Below are 21,315 nucleotides of genomic sequence, written 5' to 3'. Positions count from 1 at the left end.
TTATGTTTTGGGCATCTAATGAGACCTATTACTGAGTTGCCCATATCATGTGTGCTGCCCACCATCATAGCCTCTCAGCAATTTGCACTGCAAAGTAGCAGATCACGTTACCGCCTCCTCAAGCACTAGGGTGCATACAAACACTGATTAGTTTTTATTTTTTAATCAAGAGAAAAGCTTGTGTCAATAATACTGTGCAGAGGAAATAATTGCCTTCCTTCTTGCAATGAGAGTTTGGCCTGGCCTGGATATAGGCCTAATTAGAATTTATGACCCCAGGAATTATAAACATACCTAAAAAAAAAACAAAAAAACACCAGTTTTGATTAGTGCTGGAGGTATTTAAAATAAAAATACAGCAGGTGTTGCATAAACAACATAAATGTTGATATGAAGGAATCCGCGAAGCAGTTCAAACTATTTAAAATCCTTTGTGTTCAACTATATTTGATCTACTACATTTGTACATCAGAAGTCATGAAACAAACTAGTGGTTTTAAAGTGCCGTGCATCAGACACATCAACAACTGAAAGGTCACTTCTTCCTATAGGTTTTCATGAGGTTATACATTTTTCATCACATGAGTACATTAACTTGAATTCCCAATACATTATTAATGAGTGCAGAAAGGGGGGTAGGAGAAGTGAAAGAGTGGCTGAACACCACAGTTTGATACACTGCCTTCATCTGCTCCTGTCTAATCAGCTCAACTCCATTTGTAGACTCAAAACTACTCAACTGCTGTTGTAGAGTATTAACAGAAAGCACATCCCTAGATACAGTAAGTGTACTTTGGTTGTGTGCCTTTACAGAAAGTTGGCTCTTTGTCCTGTGCAACATTAAAACAAGCCGTCAAGGTCTGGATTGAACAACGGAAGAAAAAGGTACACACAGTATTTGTAGTCACAACTATCCTTGGCATTACTGATGTGCATTACTGTACCGTCTCCCAACCAGGTATTTGTAGTCACAACTATCCTTGGCAACACTGATGTGCATTACTGTACCGTTTCCCAACCACAGCTCCGCCGGGCTACTGTCTGTCGCCTGGACCACAGCATCAGAAGATGGGACACCTGCCTGGTCAGTGCAAGCAACTAGTTCACTGCTGCATATTCTGAGGGTCGATGACAAACAGTGACTGTTGGGTGGTTATTCCTGCAGTTGTTAATGGTTGCTTTATTAAATTGTATTTTAGAATCCTCAAAGCTACTGGAAGAAATGTTAGTACTGGGTCTGAAACCTTTGTAATGACAACCACCTGGGAGGGGAGGAGCCCACTTTTTTTTTTTTGACTCTAAGAACATAAGCATACACCAAACAGTTAACTGACTGAGCAAGAAAATCATCAGATCACTTGATAATGAAGATAATCTTCAGCTGAGCCTTGCTGCTCACAATAAAGCAATGGTTTGTAAAAAGTATATAATGTCTAAGTCTGACTGGAATGGAACACACCAGTCAGCAGTGAAACTGAAGGAATAACTACTATGTATTATCTGTTTCTACACTGACAGAAAAATATTCAGGCCTGCGTAGCCCCCATTATGAACAGAATACATGCCAAACCTCTATTCAAACCTTCCATCTACAGTATGTTGAATTTTAATCACTGCAGCTCTGTTAATGCTAATTTTATTACTACAGCTAGATAAGCCAAATGTTCTATGAAAATTAGGCGCCTTCTTGCATAGTGCTCTAAAACTGTTGAATTTATGTTACACTTCATTTCTGTAGGCTGCAGACCTTTTATCATTAACGCCATGTATAGTGTGTTTGTATTCCATATCATATAAACATCTCAGTACAAATCTGAAACCATGTTATGCAACAAGGTCAGATGTCAGTATTTCAGTCTGTATGCCGTATTTATAAGCAGTATAAGCTTATTTAACCACACATTTATAGGAAAGCTCAGTAAGTTCAGTGTCACTATATCTCTCCTAAGTGCGTCAGTCACCCACACTTGGATGGTTGCTGGCTAACTGATAAATTATTACACTCAATTTCCACAGTAACCCACCGCATAATTACAATTATGCTATATTAACTAAGACTGGTTAGACTGGTCAAATAAGAACAGATAACATAATTACAGCACTGCATGAAAAAAAACCACTTGAGATTCACAGTCACAAAACACATAAACCTATTACTGCAGAGACATGACTGGTATGAAGAAATGTACTGGTATGCATCCAAGACAGAAAAGAAAGCCTTTCCTCTCTTTGCAATAAGTCGTAGTCTAGGATGGAGATCATTGATTTTGTATGAGCTTCAACAGCAAGTGAACACTGACAGAATTCAGGCTTTGAATGGTCTCTAAAAGGTACAAAAGGGAGAATATTGAGTACTTTGATTAACTTGTCACCAAGCATGCAATAATGCTGAAATTACACCCGGAAGCTTTCACAGCAGTTAAATGAATTTCTTTCAAGCAATACCTAAAAAAAAAAAAAAAGCTTATATTTCAGTTTGTACAGAAAATGTACATTTGAAAGAGCTGCATGGGTCAGGAACGTGTCACCAACCAAACAGTTTTTGGCCTCTCCCTAATAAGTCATCATACCAGAAGCGCTATAATAAAGGAAATTGAGAGCAGATATTAGTCAGTTATTGATATTCTTCCAAAAGATGTAGGAGTGCAAAAAAGAAAAACTGCCCACCTAATATGCCACAGAAAGGGAGCACTTCTCTTAAAATAAATCTGGCTGTGGGCTGCCTGCTGTGGATTTGGTTAATTATAACAGTGTGTGCAGTGCATGTGATAGTCAAAAGCAGCCAGCCATTACAGCCAATTAGAGCCTGCTTCTACAATCTCTGTCAAGAACGTGACAACACACTGTAAAGCAAGACAGGAAAAGGCCTAGGCTTCATTGCTATTATATACCATACTGTACATGTCTGATGGCAAAATACATCTGTAAGGCAAAGTGAGGTGTACAATATTTCAAGCGTAATTATTTTGATTAAAAAAATAACTTTGCAACTAATTGTAACAAGCACCCATTATGCTTTTGTTTCCTCTGTTTCTATAATGATCTACGCAGTACTGACAGATTTTGAAATGACTGTATAGTGCATTATAATTTAGCTGGTAAGTTGTTTCTCTTTGCCCTTTAATACACCTACACACATGTATTTTCTGTAATAAAAAAAGGACTATACAACAACTTTGAGGCTTTACAAATAGTATTACATTTTATTAATATATTTTCATAAAACAGGTTTAAGACTGTATCAAAAACTCAGTAAAAACATTAGATTTTTAACCATTTTTCTTATGGAGATATCGGATATGAAATGTACATAATTCACATACCGTCGTGGTTTCTTTGTTCCCCATCATACTGAGATAATGCATTATTTTTGTGATGAGTAAGTAAATGTTCTTTTGTACCCTCACAAACTACGTTTTTTTTTTTTTTTATGATTGTGATCATAAATCTAGACATACAATCAAAAAATAAAACTATATCCCATTCTGGCCCTCCCTTTCCCAACTAGGTTTACTGATAAAACACTAACATTATGGAGCTGTTTAATTTCACAGGCACACAATTATGTACATCCCCTTAATGTCTCATCTGAACTGACACCAGGCAGTGCACTAAATGTAACAGTGCAACCCCTAGAGACAGAGCAGTGACAGTACAGTACTCCAAGCCCACCCACCCCACATACTAATAACACCAACTGAATATTAGACATTGGCTCCACCTCATTGCCCATGTCATCCATTGTCACCCTACTGTGAACCACAGCATTCCATTGGCCCCATTGTTATTGTTGTAGAAACCACACACAGTTGGCCTTGTGACCACACACATCACCTTGGCAACAGCAAAACCAGTCATCTCACAGGACAGGCTCAGTGGCACACGCATTAAGACCAAAAAAAGCCATTATTTGTTTTGTAACTTAATTAGGCTACATCTACAACAGGCATGATCAGTGTAATGTCCTTTGTGATCAAGTACCAGAGGAATCTCAGTTATGTGGTGAGTTCAGGGAAACAAAACGAACCCCCCCCCACCGCCTAACCTACCACCTACTGTGTTCAATTCTGTGCAATACACATAGTGCAAGGTTTAACAAGAATTTGCATAAGTGCAAGGTTTGCTTGTTATTGTCAAGAGGGAGAAAAGCATAAAGGACACCAAGGAAAGATCGAAGTAAGAAACAAACTCATTTTGTGTAAATAAAGTGTTTCATGCTTTCAGTTTGGCTTTTTGTATTTTATTCCCCTCTAGAAATAACAGGTGCAAAATCTTAGTAAACCTAGCCAAAGGACAGATAAGAGTGATATAAAACTCAAAGATATTGTGAGGGACAGCCTCAAGTCTGTTGTCATGGTGACATCTGCGCAAAGGCCCTGTGGACTTGTCTTCCCTCCTTTATTATTTCCTATACAATAGAAATAGTACATCATTGAAGATAAAATTGACTCTTCTTGGCAAAAACAGACAAAAGAATATTTTAGAAGTCAAAAGTAGATGTGAAGGACCCAAAAAAGTGCTGAAATTACAAACCATTCCCCATCCAGTTGCCCTGTGCCAGTAGTAGAATCGTAAAATACAGTGTCTTATCCATGATGGTCAAATATATGAATATGGTTGCCTGCTCCTCTACAAAGTCAAAGCCATTTCATTTTCAACAAGCGTCCCTACATTTCACCTGCTTTCCCAACTGAAAGCTCCAGTGGGTGTTAGGGAGGCACATAGGGAGGTGGTGACCTATATGCGGTCATGTTCTTGGGGCGAGAGCCTTTGCCCTCTATGGGGACTGTAAATGGTGGGGGGGGCTGGTAAGGAGGGGCATTAGTATCATCATCTTGATAAAAAGAATACTCCTCCAACAAATCCTGGTTAAGCAGAGTACTGTGTGGACCGGCCATGTTAGGGTATTCTGGAGGAGGAAGTGGGGGCTTTTCCTCCTGAAGGATAAGAGGGATGCTGGAGGATGGGGGTGACTTGGAATCATCCAACTCATCTGCAAATATTATGGGGACTCCTTTCTTGATGAAAGTGGCCTGTTCTTCTATGGTCATCTTCCCTTTGCGCTTCTTGCGATAGCAGACCATAGCAATGATCCCGGCTATGAGCAGCAGGGCTGCTACCACAACAGCAGGCATGACGTTTTTGGTAAACATCATCGCTGCTCCTACGACCAGTCCCAGGTGAAGGAGTAGCTGTAGGAAGATCAGGCAATGGCATCTCTCCTGGTGGAATGAACGTGTAGCGCTGACATTTATTGGTGCCACGAACTGAAATGTTTTTGGGTATGAATTCAGGCTCCATGGCTTTGATGAAGGCCCGTTTAGGTGTCCCTTGAGGATCAGAGATCCTGCTACTGAGAATTGTAATCTGCTCCTTTGGACAAAGATTCTGCTGGAGACTGTTATTGGTCCATTCCACCACAATGGAGCCCCTAGTGATGCTTCTCAGGGTCACTGTGCTGCTATTGCGATCACCAAAGGCATAAGCTAACTTTCTGGTCAGAAGAATCTTCTTGTGGACATCGTTGCTTAAGGTGTTGGGGTCACCATGGAAACGAGCAGCAAACACAACTGATGGTTTGTCATTAGTAGACCAACGGTTTACTTGTACCTCAAATGCATCCAAGATGCTCCTCCCACCCTTATCAGTTGCCAACATGAAGTACTCATGTTTCCCCTCATGCTGCTCCTCTGGGAGGCCATATAAAAGCTGTATGGTGCTGTTAAACTGGATCCAAGAGGTTTCATTCACTGAGTCTTTGGGGGTCTTCTTCAAAGTCAAACGAAGCTTATCAGCAGTGCCATCCTCCCTGTCAAAGAATGTATCAGGAGGAATCTTAACTTCAAAGTATGTGCCAACCCATGCATTCACCTGATCAATTGGGTTGCGGATCTCTGGAGGCTGATTCAAGTCTGGAGCCAAAGAGAGAGGAGTGGTGCGTCTGGGTGGTTTGGCTGTGGTAGACTTGGGTTCCCGGGGAGCTGGTGTGGAAGTTTTAGGTTTCTTGGGTTTCCTTGTGGCTGTGGGTTTGGGTTTTTTGGTGGTACTTGGTGGTGTTGGCACAGCTGTGGCCTCCACAAAAGTAGGCCGGGTCATAGTTGGCTGAATAGGGATGGTGCTTGTAGTTCCTAGAACTCTTGTTGGCTGGGGAGGTCCAAAGACAGGTGTGTGGGCTATCTGATCTCTAACCCTCATAGTGGGCTTCACTGGAAGAGGCAAAGGGCCTCGAACAGGGGGAGCAGAGTTGTCTGTTGCTGGGGCAATTGAGGGTGATGTTGGGGTGGGAACAACACGTACAGGGGGTTCTGGGTGAGTAGTTGGAGGAAGCAGCGAGGGCACTGGAGTTGGAGTGTTGTTCAACTGCCGTCTGACGCGTTTCACCCCATGGGGCTTTTTGTTGACAATGTGCCAACCAACCACTGGATACCCCAACCTGGCTGACATAGTCCCATCTTTTGCTGAGGACTGGACACTGCTAATGTCAGGGATACTGCTCTGCTCAAGGGCACATCCAAGTTTCCATGACAGTAAGGCCCCATTCTCAACCACCTTCTTAGCATTCCCTGGTCCAGCCATGAAAGCAGACATGTCAAATAAGCGATTGTTAACAACAGGGATCACCCTCATGTGCTCCAGGGGCACATGTGAGAACTTTCTCATAATGCGCAGTAAGCTGACCCTCTGTTCTGCAACCATCTTAGTCAAGTCAGCATCCAAGATGACAGTGAGCACAGTGACAGGCTCCTCGGAGCCACAGGTGAAAGGCTGGAGGCCACTAATATCAGACTGTAGAGTGAGTAGAGCTGGCTCAGTGTCAGCTCGTTCTTCAGGGTATACTTCAATAGAGAAGACTGTACTGGGAAACACTTGGCTGCCCATCTTCTCAGTTATCTCCTCTCCAGATACCAAAATATGATAAACACCTTTATCCCGCTCCAGAGCCAAGCCTCTGAGAATGCAGCGTTCTTTGTCCCAATACAGCCAGGAGGGTAAAGTCTCCTTTCCCATCTCAGTGAGCTACAAGGGGAGAAAGCAAACACTGGTACTGTTTTATAATATAGGGACACTTCTGAGATGAATCTAAAATATGAAAAGGCTAAATATAATACTAACTGATCAAGTAATTGTTCACATTAAAAATTATTACAATGACCATTAAAAAAATACCCAAACCCAAGTGATATATGAAAATTACTTAGGGACTTAACTTGTAAAATGACAAAGTAGAGAAAAGCAAGTAGATCTTTGAAATAGCAACTAGGATGTTTAGTTTAATATGAGAAATGACTAACAATTCATCTATTATCAGCATACAATTCTGTATTTAGTTCTCCGTTTCATATTAATCAATTTGCCAGTGAACCAGGAACCAGAAAACCACACAGATGAATACAATTTCAAACTTCTTCATTGAAAGCAGAAATGCTTTCTCTAACTATCCAACCCCCCACCTCTCTCCCAGTTCCATTCAGTTTATCAAATCTTTCCGAATAGGAACAGGAAGCCGAGTGAGCTCCTATTCATAATAACTATGTGAGTCATCACTCCTCATTTTGAGCTATTACTGGATGACAGGATATCATTCTGCATCACCACTTGGGCCAATAATAATTTCATCTCATTCATAAGTCTGACTGGAACAAATCGATACAAACCCAAGGAATACATACACAGTATTATCTACTGTATTTCTACATTGACAGAAAAAATACTTTATTCCATGTGGCCACAGTAGTCTCCATTAGAGACACAAACAAACAATATCACTGGGTAGTAAATGTTTTTACCGAGCTTAACCAGCTGCACATATCTTCAGTGACACTTATTTTTCATTCTTTTTTTTCTCTTCTTTATACAGAGTACAATTGAGGCAAAAATACTGTATTTTCAATCTAATTACAGTTCAGTCCTGTATAAAACCTGAGGTTCAGATTTCTAGCATTTATTCAACATTAACACTGAGATTAGGAAGGATTATATTTTAGACTTATTTTAAATGACAAAGTTTAATGTAAACCCTCAAGCTAGGACTCAAAGTACTAGCTTTAGTTGGGTCATAAACAAATAATAGCGCCCTCCTACACAGTACACAGTGTCCTCCGATACTCCCCATTGTGTTGTCTCTTTTTTAAACACAGATGCTGCTCTAAATGACTAATTCTGACCTCACTAAATTAGCATTAAATAAATTACTTTCATTTATAAATAGAACGTACAGTTTAATGTATAAATACAAATACAAATACAAAATTACAAACACTTCCCACAGAACATCAACACCTGTTTTATGTCGGTATTGAATTTTTCCTATGTCATATCTCTGGTGTACTTACATGAACATTACAGCTTGAATTGACAGGTCCTGGTGGAACCTTCAACTGAAACACCTGGCCAACGATTGCTGAGGAGTCAGGTATGCCAGTGTGGACTCCCCCATTCTTCAAAGAGTAATCTGGGATAGCTGCAGATGGCCCTTCACTGACTGAAGATGCTGCAGCCTGGAGCTCAGAGAGCACAGAGGACTGCATGGAAGCCTCCAGTTCCATAGATATCATCTCCACCAGAGCCTCTTGCTCTTCTGGCACAGTACCCTTTGCCATGGTCACCAGAATCCCTATTACCAGAGGGATAGTCCTGCATGAAAGAAGCCTGCTCCTCCCAGTATCCCCACAGCTCATGTCTCTCCTTTTATAGTGCATAGCAACAGGCCTTTGGGCTGCCCAACAGATGTCTATGAACAACTGAAGAGGCCACATGCACTGAAGTCAGTCTGATGATAAGCTTGTGGGTCAGATTCCCTAGTTATTGGCTTTGCTCACAGATACAGTGCTTTGTTTACTTTGTTGCCCGCTGTGATCCATGTAGAGATCTTTGGCAGCCTGTTAGACAGCCATGTCAGCCAGCTACCTGGGGGCAAAAAAAAGAACATGAGTATGACAAAGTGAAAAACAGTACAAACATACAAGTAGCATTACTGCTTACACAGTAAAGACCCTGCTAATGCATACCAAATGATCACAGCAAATTTCCCCACCACAGTGTTAACACAGTTCATACATTGCATGCTAAAACAGCAGTTAAGTTTAATACTATGATTTCAAAGCATACAATTTAGTACTATATTACACCCACCAGTGATGCTGCAAATCGACTATGATTTATAAGTTCTATACTGTAAATCTTTGATATAATACTGTATGATGTATTAATGTCCAAAATCAAAATTTACAGCTCACTGCAGAGTAAACTATTGAATGTCTATTATAAAGGCAGTAGTGAACATGTGGATGAGTGAGTGATCACTGTATATTTCCCATGCACTACAATTTATAACTGCATAATAATTAAATAATTAAATCACCACATTAAAATTGGCTAAAACCACTGTTCCCAAAATACTTGCAACTGTATAAATGTTAGGATAAACAACAAATATTATCCACATCTACTGAAATTAAATGTAACCATATTTTGGTTCCTAGAGCATAACTTATATTTACATTTCCTATTTAGATCATGCACTTGTACTGTCAAAGTAAAAAACAGTCTTGTACTGATTTTCACTCCGCTGTCATGGCATTCTGAGTAATACCAAGACAAAAAGTTGTTTGTCTTGGTTGTAGGTTTTAATTAGGTGCCCTGGGGGTTGGATTTAAGAGTCTGCATTGTGCTGACCCAGCCAACCCCAATCCTGTAGCACTCAAAAAGGCAGAGGAGGGTAAGCCAGTTGCCAGGAATCCTAATGCCTGATGTGCATGAGTCTGTGACATCAACGTATACAATCCAAAATATTGCCAGAAGGTGGAGACTTTGTGCAGAGGGTCTTAGTACAATACATGTCAATCAGTAGCCAACCTTCTATTCTAGAACGTAAGCTGTGTTATCAACCAATTTATGCAAAGCCAATCACTCCAAGAAGGTTTTATGCTGTTTAGAGCAACTCCAGTAATATCTGGATGATTCAGGCTGCACTTCAATGGGAGAGGGATCTTGCAGGACACAACACACACACTTTGCCCCAATATAGGCAAGAACAGTCCTCAGCCTTGTTGTTTCAGGATAAGCTATAAAATTTAATGAACACAATGGGCAGTAGTCATTACTGAAATTAACCATGCAAGCAAATGCATGGTACTCCAATAAACTCCAAATGCAGTCACAAATAAAACTTCAGATCAGTATGTCTCTCTCACTTTCGACTAGTCAATTACATACATTGTTACAGCATAAATTACATTACCAGAAACTACCATTCCAATGTGAATCCTAACAATAACCATAACCACTGCTTCAAACATCTGATCTGTATCTGAAATGGAATCAACAAGGACAATTATTCATGTTTTACAAAGATAAGTGAGCCTTTAGGAAATCCATGAAAACCAATAGCCTATATTGCTATGATTTTTAAATTATCTCAGAACTTTCTGGCAAATCAGCATTCAGCCTAAGTCACCTCTCTACTTCACTCCCTTTTACAATAACTACCCACACTATTCAGATCTGATTATATAATTGTAAGGAGCCAAAAATTCTATAGTGATGTGCAGCTCAGTCAGTGCTAGTGAGAGAAGCCAACCCACTGCCTTTACGTTTAAATATTTATGATTCATCACTGGACAAAAACCTACATACTAACTGCAGTTACTTTGTGGGAAAGTCTATTGTGTCAGTACACCATCTACTATTACTGACTAATAAAAACATGCATGACAAAACAATACAAACTGTATTTCCTCTATTCTACATTCAGTGGAAACGATTACTGCAGGTATCTAGTGTGGTGGTTCTGGCACAGAAGTGGACTATTGAGAAAACTATAACGTTCAATCAGTTCACATCCATGGGGGTCCTGTACCTTCCACTATCCACCTAGTTTGAAATGCTGGAAAGAAATAACACTTCAAACATTACATAAATACATTAATTAACAAATGCTGTCAAACTGGAAACACTGTTGAAAAAGTAGTGACACACTATTTTGCCACCTACTCAAAAGTACATGGCGAGTACTGAGTCATGTCTCGCCTAACCCACTAATCAGGTTGAGACATGTACCTTATCTGAGTTTCCATCTACTGAGTCAGCTTAGTGGGATTTATACCCCATGGCCCACTGCCTTGTGGAGCCTTCTTTTGACTCTGAATGCCCAAGACACACACACACACACACACACACACACACACACACACACACACACACACACACACACACACACACACACACACACACACACACACACACACACAATCACACACACACAATCACTAAGCAGTCCCTTAAAGTCCCATGATCCTGCAATACTTAATGGCTGGGTCTCCAATGGCCTACATTATGTTGGCAGAATGTGAAGACAAAAAATGCTGCTTCATTCATTTATCCATTTGTGTTTATCTGTGAAACATAAGCATTAACACGAAAATAGGCTTTGTCCATAAGCTTAATTTAATTCAGAACTGAGCATTACACCTCACCTCAGAATGTCACCACACAAAAAAAACTAAATGTGAGCATCAACGCTTTCAACGTGGCCTAGATTCTATCGCATTCTCATTTTACAGTGTGTGAATAATTCAGAATCCAATTCCAACACCAATGTAAGATATACAGTATGAAAGTTTTTAATATGTTAGTTTTCAGACTTCCAACATATTGTTCAAGTGAGCAAGAGAACATTAAAATGAAATGTGTCATTTGAGGAAACAGACATTATTTAACAAAAGAGTGCAAAAGCCATGTTGCCAGTAGTTGAAAGCACTTACTTTAAAAGCCTTGGATAAAAACTTAAAAATTAAAAATGAATAACTTGCATATTATGATTACTCTGCCTTTAGACTGTCTAAGAAGAGAGGTTACATTCAGACAACAACCTGTGCTAATGACATTTCACACTGCTCATAAAGGGTTATGATTGTGCCTCACTGTTATCATCAAAATAATTTCTTTACAACAGCACCGGGACAGAGCCATGACAACTCTTGCTAAACTATGCAAGAAAAATAGCTTCAAAAACCCAGTGCGAAGCCAAAGCTTATATAAAAATGCTTTTTTGACAATATACAGTGGAGTCTAGTATAATTCTGATGGTTTACTTCCCGATCATGTAAACACTGAGCACTTATTAAAACCTGTTTATGTGGCAGACAGTGCAAAGCACAGGCTTGAGTACAGGTGATTTCTGCTCATTTCACACTCAGGACTTCACTGCTGGGGCTACGAAACTGTTTACAACCACAGTATCCATGCTGTCTGCAGTTCAACAGTAGTTAAAACTTGAAAACCATCAAAAATAATTAGGGCTCCGATGCACAGTGGCACTCAGGGCCAATTCAATTGACGTACCACATTCAGCAGCCTCTAGACAGTGCATGAGCTGAATAACAATCATATCCACAAGACAAGCTTGTTTTGCGAATGGATGTTTCCTTGTGTTGCCCTCCACACTGTTCAACAAAATAATGAAATGTGTGCAGAGAGAACACAAAATCGGCCTTGACTGAGTTAAAGTCTAACTTGGTATGATGACCTGAGCGCAGGCTCGTTTAACGCTACAGCAGAACAACTGAATGCTGTAAAAACCCAGTGCTGGAGGGCAACAAATCACTTCTGTGTATTTCTAAGAATTCAGGGGCATCTAAACATGAAACAAGAGTAAAACAATGACAACTCTAAATACACGAACGTAAAGCTTCCCAATGAGAGAGGCTTTTTCCGGAAAATTTGCCGTTGTTCCCGGTTGATTCTCTTAACAGGTGTAAACCAATTTACATGTCTGACTACTAGTGATTGAGATGATATGGCATGATATACGATATGACAACATCAGGTTAAAGTAAAACTACCTCCGTTATCGTTCAACACGTTGGGAAACTCGCCACACTAACTGAACCAGCCTTCCCAGTATAACACCAGCAACGAACACGCTCTGGTTGATGAAAGTTTGATTAAACAAAATACCGACAATGCAGTCATAATCAAATGTTTCAGGGTTGTCCCAGCATCCAGTTACTAGCCAGTTACTGTCTTACAGCTAGCGTTGGCGATCCAACTAAAATGTTGGCTAACGTTACCGGGCCCGTTTCAGTTGTCCCCCTTTCTATTGGACTCAGTAGACAAGGCCTTTGTAAATGATAACGCCTACGACGTTCAACCTTGATAAATCATTTGGCTGCCCACACCAGGTAAACCTTTTTAGTAGGGTTATTAACGTGACGTTAGTTCCTTAAACAGCGCAAAAAAAAGAAAACCAGCGAACACGGTAACCGGCTGCACTGGGTGCTATCCTGCATCTGTCCGTCGCTAGCGCAGAGATGCACCTGTTTTATTCTAGGCGGAAACAAGCAGCGAGCTGCTGCTACTGGGGGACCCACCACAGAAATGCCTACCCTTCTCAAAATACTGCAGCTAACGTTAGCTCAGTGAACATACACCACTGATGATGTTACTAATAAAGCTTGCTTCTCGAAATAACCTCCATAAGGCAGCGTGAACCAGCTAATGGTACATCACTTTCAAACATCGAGCCCCTAAGTCGAATAAAAACGAATGAATTGGGCAGCGATAAGCGCCGAGCTAACAAGCTAACGCATGCCGATGACAGCTACAGTAGGTTACCTGTTCCGGCAGTGGACGGGAGTCTGTGCTAATTCTATCGGTAAACTGAGTTGGCAAAGATGATAAGAGTTGGTTTTTAATGATGCTTCTGCTACAACAGCGACCGAAGCAAAAATTTAAACTGACCTTGTTAGCGAGCTAACGTTAGCTAACTCGCGCTGTAATGTCTCCTCTTCTACCCGGAGAGCACCGCGGACACTTCCAAAATGCCATTAAACACGCGTTTTCCCCAGCATTCACTTCGCAGGGTATTGAGCGCAGTCAAATGTACATATATTGCTCTGGTTTTGTTAGTCTACAGATAGTTTCACTGCTTTGTATTGTAATTATGTCGGTAGCTACTCCTCCCTTGCTTCCTCCGTCCTCTTCACAGACAGGTCTAACGTTACAGGTTGAGGCCAGTCGTGTGTACCAGGATGACTCCTCCTCCATTTCATTTAGAGACGTGCAAAAGAGAAACCAGTGAATACACCTCAATTGATTATATGTGCACTGTGCTGATAGCAGCATACCTACTTGATGGTGATCATGCATTACCACATGAAGGCAAGTAGGTAGGCGTATAAGAGAAGCGGAAAAGATTAGATTACCCATTGTTTGCAAAGGTATTCACTGGTAAAGATACATTTTGTTTAGACGTCGTGGGTGGGGGAAGCTGTGTTTCAGGCTTCCTGTGTAGTTTCCAGGAATCTGACATCTTATTCCTGAGAACATTCAACATCAATTACTAGACCTTATAGGCTTTAGAATCAGAATCATCTTTAATGGCCAAGTATGTTTGAACATACAAGGAATGACTCCGGTGCAGAGGCTGTCAATGTGTCTATGAGGCAACAGGAAATAGAAAATAACAGTGAAAATAAGAATCAAAAATAAACAACAGAAATTGTAGGAACTTGAAATCATTGGCATAATTCATGTGTTTTTCGGTTGTAAACATGTGGTTTTGACTGTGAGAAAGTTTATATGAGTCCTTTTGTTTTATGTATATGGCACAATGTTGGCCCTTTTTTCAGATTAAGAGGACATGACAAACAAAACATGCAGAAAAAATGTAACACCTTATAACCTTGCTTTCTTCTCCTGTGACTTGCAAAATAAATTTCATTCAATAAACACAGCTAGGACCTTCATGGCTTTATCTCCTGCTATGCATACATACATCACATTTGACAATTTAATGTTGCTTTTTAAGCATCTGTCTTTCTCAAAGGGCAATTTAATAAAATCTATAGTATCCAATTGAAGTCATTTATTTATTTATTTATTTGAGCTCTTCATTATAAGTGCACCTGAGAGGAGTTTACAGAGATAGATCCATCAACCCAGAATAAGGGCCACATGCAACAATGGGAATTTAAAAAGCACAGGATATACAGTCGTAAGTTTGAAAGACATAAATGGCCTAAGGTTATTTTATATTCTAACCTCATAAACTTCCCTGCACTCCAGACTTACAAAACTGCACCAGTGAAGACAAGTACCTATCTGCAGGGCCTGTTCTGTTTTTATGATAATGTGTACTGTATCTATGATGATAATTAAAATCACCAAGATACTTCCATCTATTAATGCCCTGCGGTGGCTTATAAATAACAAAAATTAAATGCAGGGCTCTCTGAAAATATATCTGTTTTATAGCATCTTCCATGAGATTAATTATAAAAAACTTAGCAAAAGTCGTGCTGCTCATATTTTCTACAGACAAAAACTCTAGAGAGAGGAGCTGACTGTACACAGTCTAAATGTTATATTTGTTTTGCTTTTTTAAGTGTTTAAATGATTCATAACAGAATTGACTTGTTTTCTGTTTGTGCACATGAAAAGTTATGTCAATATTTGCATACTCATAAATTAAAAACATGTCTGTGTATTCAAATGGCCAAATATCAGTCAGGTAGAATGATCATAGTTACAGTATATTTGGTCAATGTACATTTTATTGAACTCCTCTTCAAAGATGAAAAGTTAAATTTAATACTGTTACTGTCTGTTAATTTGATTAATGTTACAGTGGGAAAATCAGGAGTAGTTTGTGGGGCCGATATTCAAACTATTCCCTGCTCTCCAGCTTTCTGCACTGCAAAGCAAAGACTTTCTTGAGATTGTTTTTCTTCACCTTGACCACTTCCTTCCCCTCCCCCTTTAATGTGGAATAGATACATACAAAGAAGGTGGTGTTTCATTGTTGACACCTACAGTAATGCAGCTTATATGAACGAATGGTTATGCTGGCCTGCATTATTATGGTATAGGGCATGAGCTCTATGGGGGACAATGCTTGAAATAGAAGCATCCCCCAGTTTCAAAGAAGAGGAAACAGGATAGTAAAAAGCATAAAATGAAACAACAATCAAAGATTTCATTATACTGCCAAAAAAAGAAATGGGGAAATAGCCATTTTTATAATTGCCTATGCCAACAATTGATGAGATGTGTTTTACTCCACTGAAAATATTTGTATGAAATATGTGGTGCCATTTACATGATGCCATCATCATACATTATCATAAACTATAAACTTTGTGAATATCTTAGAGCAAAAATTCACTTAATGTTCTTAGCAAGAAAGAAATAGCCTTCATATACTAATAAAACCCTTGGCAAGTATGATTAGGACTTTAAGATAGAGAAACTGAACCTGTTTATAATAGTTCATAGGCCTGTCAATCATCTGAATCCCTTGACTCTTAGTTCACCCCTGCTAGGGGACAGAATGAAAAAGCGCATGCATGTAGTATCTGCACGTAGACTTGAGAGAATATATTGGATGCTGAGTATCTATTCAAGGTGAATGTGCACGGGTGATGAAATTCTTTCAGAATTTCAGTTTCCAAATATGTGCACAGAATTTATGATCATATAGATGTATTATGGATTCTTTTTTTTTTTAAATCAGAGATTGCATTTACACATATAAGACATTCAGAGCAATGAGAACCTTTTTTGGAAGAACATTACATCTCTTAATTGTCTCTGAAGCTAATGAATACGTCATCATATGTGAACTATCAAGCTGAGAAGAATACATGCATTCCCAGGCAGCTGCTGTTTTCTTATTCCATTGTTTACCATTGCAGCATATTATGATTTCCATTGCAAATGTATCACCCTGTTTGCATTTTGCCAAAACACATATACACAAACACATACAGGTCTATTAGACCATGATACCCCCACCACAGCAGGGCTTTCATGTGATTGCACATATCAATCTGACTCCTGATGTGCAAGCACAGAGTTACAAAGAGAGCACATTAGGAATCAGATGGCTCCCCACATTTTCTTCCAAGTGACTTATTAGAAGGGTTATTCTGAGATGACTGGTGGACCACTGAGGGAGTTGGCTGAGTAGTGAGACCCTCACCAGAGCCAATCTCCGCCTTTCTCACAATGATAGATTACTTTAGACAAGCCATCTAGCCATTACTCAATAAAAAACAGAAAGACCCTTTCTACTTTTTATATGTTGTTCTCCCAAATCTCTTCAGCAAAATGTTTGTCTCAATCCTAATTCAAAATATCTATAACATACTGTATAATAGTTTTTGGTTCTCACATGAAAAGATACAGTGTTACAGTATTTTGCAGGACTATTTCATCAAGATTAGCACTGAAGCAATTTAAAGATTGTTACATATGCACATTATTTACCTATTAGATATTTTGTTTTTGTTCTTCAGGCACTGTCTGGTTACACCGTCACTTGTTATGTTGAGCTGAAAATACAACAGGAAGAGCTTGTTATGTTGAGCTGAAAATACAACAGGAAGAGGGAGGATTGCTTTTCTGTGCAGCTCTTAGACCAGAGTACTGTTCCTTTTTGTGCCTGCCCCCCGGTTATCTTTTCTTGCTGCTCAGCACAAATAAAGTTTATCTAAGGGAATCATCATCACTTGTAAATGTTTACACTGAAATAAATTATTAGAAAGCACTGCCTTTCAGTTGCCTTCAGTTCTTTCTGAAAACATCATCTTTAGATATATTGTATAAATAAAAATACCAAATTTATTACATGTACTGTATGTCTTTTTGAAAAGCAAACTGGGACTTGAAATTCCATCTTGTGATATATACATGTTTCTCACTGTAAATTAAATCTGTTGTGGTTTTGCTGAGGCAGGCTTGCTGATAATTCACAAATTATACTGCATAATTAATCCTCCATCAGACACCCCAAAGGCGTTATTGGGGATTGGTCATTAGCAGTTCTGTAAATTCGAACAGTGGCAAACAGGCTACTCCATTACAGGGTGAACAGTGAGACCTCATGCTAAATGAAAGTCTGAAAAAAAAGCTCATAATGACCTCTGTAACTGAGGGTAATAATGTTGTTATCAAAGACAAACAGGCCTAATGACACTGACTTACAAGTGACATCAGCAAATACAAAAATCAGAAAATAGCATGGCCAGAAGGTGACCCCAATGAAGACCACAAATCAAGTAAGTACTGCAAGTCCTTAATCCACTCCCATAATTACACAGTCCTAAACACATTTCCAAACAAACCTTTTGCACTGTATAAGTATGATGCCATATTAACTCAGCAGTCCTTATGGATTCTTTATTTGGACCAGATTAGTAACTAATATAGGCAGTGTATAAGCTTTGATCTTATTTTAGTTTAGTTAAAGCTGTGATTCTCTGTGGTAGTGATAACATACTAATTAGAATGAAATGATTGGCAGGAATATAATGATGGAACTGTGTGATTGTGTCTGTTCTAAATTTCCTAACTTGAAATCCTAACATGATGAATGTTATACTGCTTAACCCAAGAAAGTTAATATTGTATTGTGAGTGTGAAGGCCTCAGTCCTGGCCTTCACCATGTGAGAGCCTAAACCACCACCACCACCCATGGACTTGGGTGTGTAATTTATATTGGACATACACAATTGATCAACGAGCATGCACGTTTGATTAATTTTGTATTGTTAATGTTTACCTTTTCTTTTGGGTTGCCGTGTTTCCTGGTCCATGGATGGGGGGTGGTTCAGCTAAAAGATTGGACTGAGGAAGCAGCAGGTTTAAATACCTCCCACTAGGCCTGGACTGCACCAAGTGCCCAATACAAGAAAGGGGGGAGTTTGGGAGAAATTTATTGTTTATTTGTTGGTAGTTTATGTTAGAACTTTATTTGTCAAGTTATGTTAATTTCTTTATATTTAAAGGAAATATTTAGTTGAGAGCAGGCTGTATGTTTAGTGTTTATTAGTTGATTGCTTTGGTAGTGTCTTTAGTTTCCCCGGGTGTGTGTTATTGGTTTAGCCAGCCAGTATATATGTTCCCCTGTGTGTGTGTGTCATTTGCTAGGTCAGTTGGTTTTATTGAGATAGTGTAGTTTGCTGTATTTTGAGTTTCCTTAGCTTTTGTTGACCTCTTTTAGGGCCCAGTTTATCTGATGTTAATTTTGTATATTTCTTGCTTTTGGGTTAATAAATAAAAAAAAAAACCTTTATTTTGAACTTTGAAAGCTGTGTCTTTTGCCTTACTGCTTGGTCCCTGACATATGGTGGCAGTGGTGGGATCATCCAGTGAGTGACACAGAATTTTTTTTAGTTTCTCCTAACTGTGGATGGAGTGATGTCTTGTGGAGGAGCAAAGGGAGGCCGGGCAGATGGAAGAAGAGATGGTCTCACTCAGCAGACGGTTCCAGAGGAGGAAGTGAATAAGGGAGCTTGTGGAGGAGTTGATGGCGCTGTGGATGAAGGTAGAGAACCAAAAATGTCAGACCTGTATTCAATTCTGCAGACTCTTATGGGTGAGCAGGAGGCCCGAGAAGCTCAACGGAGGGAAGAGAGTGCACGGCAAGAACAACAGTTTAAAGCATTACAACATCAGTTTCAGCTATTACAGCTGGAGGTACAGGCACGTACAACTCCTGTTCCTGATTCTCCACCTGTGGAGGGTGAGCCAGTGGAGGTAGAGCCACCCGATTTAAGTGGGGGACTACAGGTTAGAGTAGCTTCCCCTTTGGAGAAGGTTGCATCATCTCAACTCACAGCAGGTCAGTCTCAGTTTCATCATATGCCTAGATTGGAAAAGCTTTCAGACAATGATATTGAACATTTGAGCAAATTGCAGCAGCATGTCGATGGTCTGAAGGTGACTGGGTTTTTCCATTTGATAGCCCTGCTGACTGGTAAGGCGAGAGGCGCCTATGTACATATGGACTTGGATGATGCTCAGGATTATGAAAAAGTAAAAACTGCTATTCTAACTAAATACAACATAAATCCTGAGACTTATAGGCAGAAATTCCGCTCCCTGGAGGTGAATCCTGATGAGAGCCCAAAAGAATTGTATGTAAGGCTTAAGGAATTATATGGGAAGTGGATCCAGCCAAATGGTAAAACTATACAACAGATTGGTGAAACAGTTATTTTAGAACAATACTTGAGAATGATGTCTCCAGAGTTACAGGTGTGGATTAAGGAGCATGACCCAGAATCTGCGGCAGAAGCAGCCGCACTGGCTGAGGTGTTTGTGGCTGCTCGGAAGAGGAATCAACCATGGAGCTATACTGCCTGGAACTCCACTAAAGACACTCGCAAGCCGACTGTTCTTCAACCCCATCAGAGGATAAGCACGAGTAGGGAGAAGTTTCCGGTGAGGGGGAGCCGACCAGTAAAGTTGCCTTTAAAACAGCATGGTAAACTGCCAGTCTGTTATCTCTGTGGGCAAGAAGGGCACATTAAGCCAGTTTGCCCAAACAACCCTGCAAGATTAACTCAAATGTGCTTTGTGCCCCATCATGGTGGTGAACCTAATGCTGATTGTAGTCAAAAAGTAAGAATGTTCCCTATTGAGGTGAATGGCCAGGCTGTTCAGGCTTTAATTGATACTGGCAGTGATCAGACCTTGGTGCATAGTAAATTGGTGCCATCTAATGTTTGTGTTAATGATATGATCCCTATTTGTTGTGTTCATGGGGATGAAAAACCTTATCCCACTGCAGATATGTTCATTAAGGTGCAGGGCCAAGTCTACCTTCTGAATGTTGGGGTGGTACCTAATTTGCCTTTTTCAGTAGTGTTAGGTCCACCACCACCCATGGACTTGGGTGGGTAATTTTATATTGGACATACACAATTGATCAATGAGCATGCACGTTTGATTAATTTTGTATTGTTAATGTTTACCTTTTCTTTTGGGTTGCCGTGTTTCCTGGTCCATGGATGGGGGGGTGGTTCAGCTAAAAGATTGGACTGAGGAAGCAGCAGGTTTAAATACCTCCCACTAGGCCTGGACTGCACCAAGTGCCCAATACAAGAAAGGGGGGAGTTTGGGAGAAATTTATTGTTTATTTGTTGGTAGTTTATGTTAGAACTTTATTTGTCAAGTTATGTTAATTTCTTTATATTTAAAGGAAATATTTAGTTGAGAGCAGGCTGTATGTTTAGTGTTTATTAGTTGATTGCTTTGGTAGTGTCTTTAGTTTCCCCGGGTGTGTGTTATTGGTTTAGCCAGCCAGTATATATGTTCCCCTGTGTGTGTGTGTCATTTGCTAGGTCAGTTGGTTTTGTTGAGACAGTTCAGTTTGCTGTATTTTGAGTTTCCTTATCTTTTGTTGACCTCTTTTAGGGCCCAGTTTATCTGATGTTAATTTTGTATTTTTCTTGCTTTTGGGTTAATAAAAACCCTTTATTTTGAACTTTGGAAGCTGTGTCTTTTGCCTTACTGCTTGGTCCCTGACA

The 21,315-nt window shown here is 39.8% G+C and overlaps 1 protein-coding gene across 1 annotated transcript; it reads right to left on the bottom strand.

The window, feature by feature from the left end:
• Positions 1 to 3,415: 3,415 nt before the first annotated feature.
• Positions 3,416 to 20,802, bottom strand: LOC109964647 (dystroglycan-like). Its single transcript, XM_020608106.1, is given in 4 exon segments — positions 3,416 to 5,145; positions 5,147 to 7,017; positions 8,334 to 8,907; positions 20,761 to 20,802. Coding segments are annotated over 3 exon segments (2,730 nt in total). The 5' UTR covers positions 8,757 to 8,907; positions 20,761 to 20,802; the 3' UTR covers positions 3,416 to 4,709.
• Between the last annotated feature and the right edge of the window lie 513 nt (positions 20,803 to 21,315).

Source organism: Monopterus albus, unplaced genomic scaffold (assembly GCF_001952655.1).
Source record: "Monopterus albus unplaced genomic scaffold, M_albus_1.0 scaffold91.1, whole genome shotgun sequence".
Classification (NCBI taxonomy): domain Eukaryota; kingdom Metazoa; phylum Chordata; class Actinopteri; order Synbranchiformes; family Synbranchidae; genus Monopterus; species Monopterus albus.
This window is presented reverse-complemented; position numbering and strand designations above follow the sequence as displayed.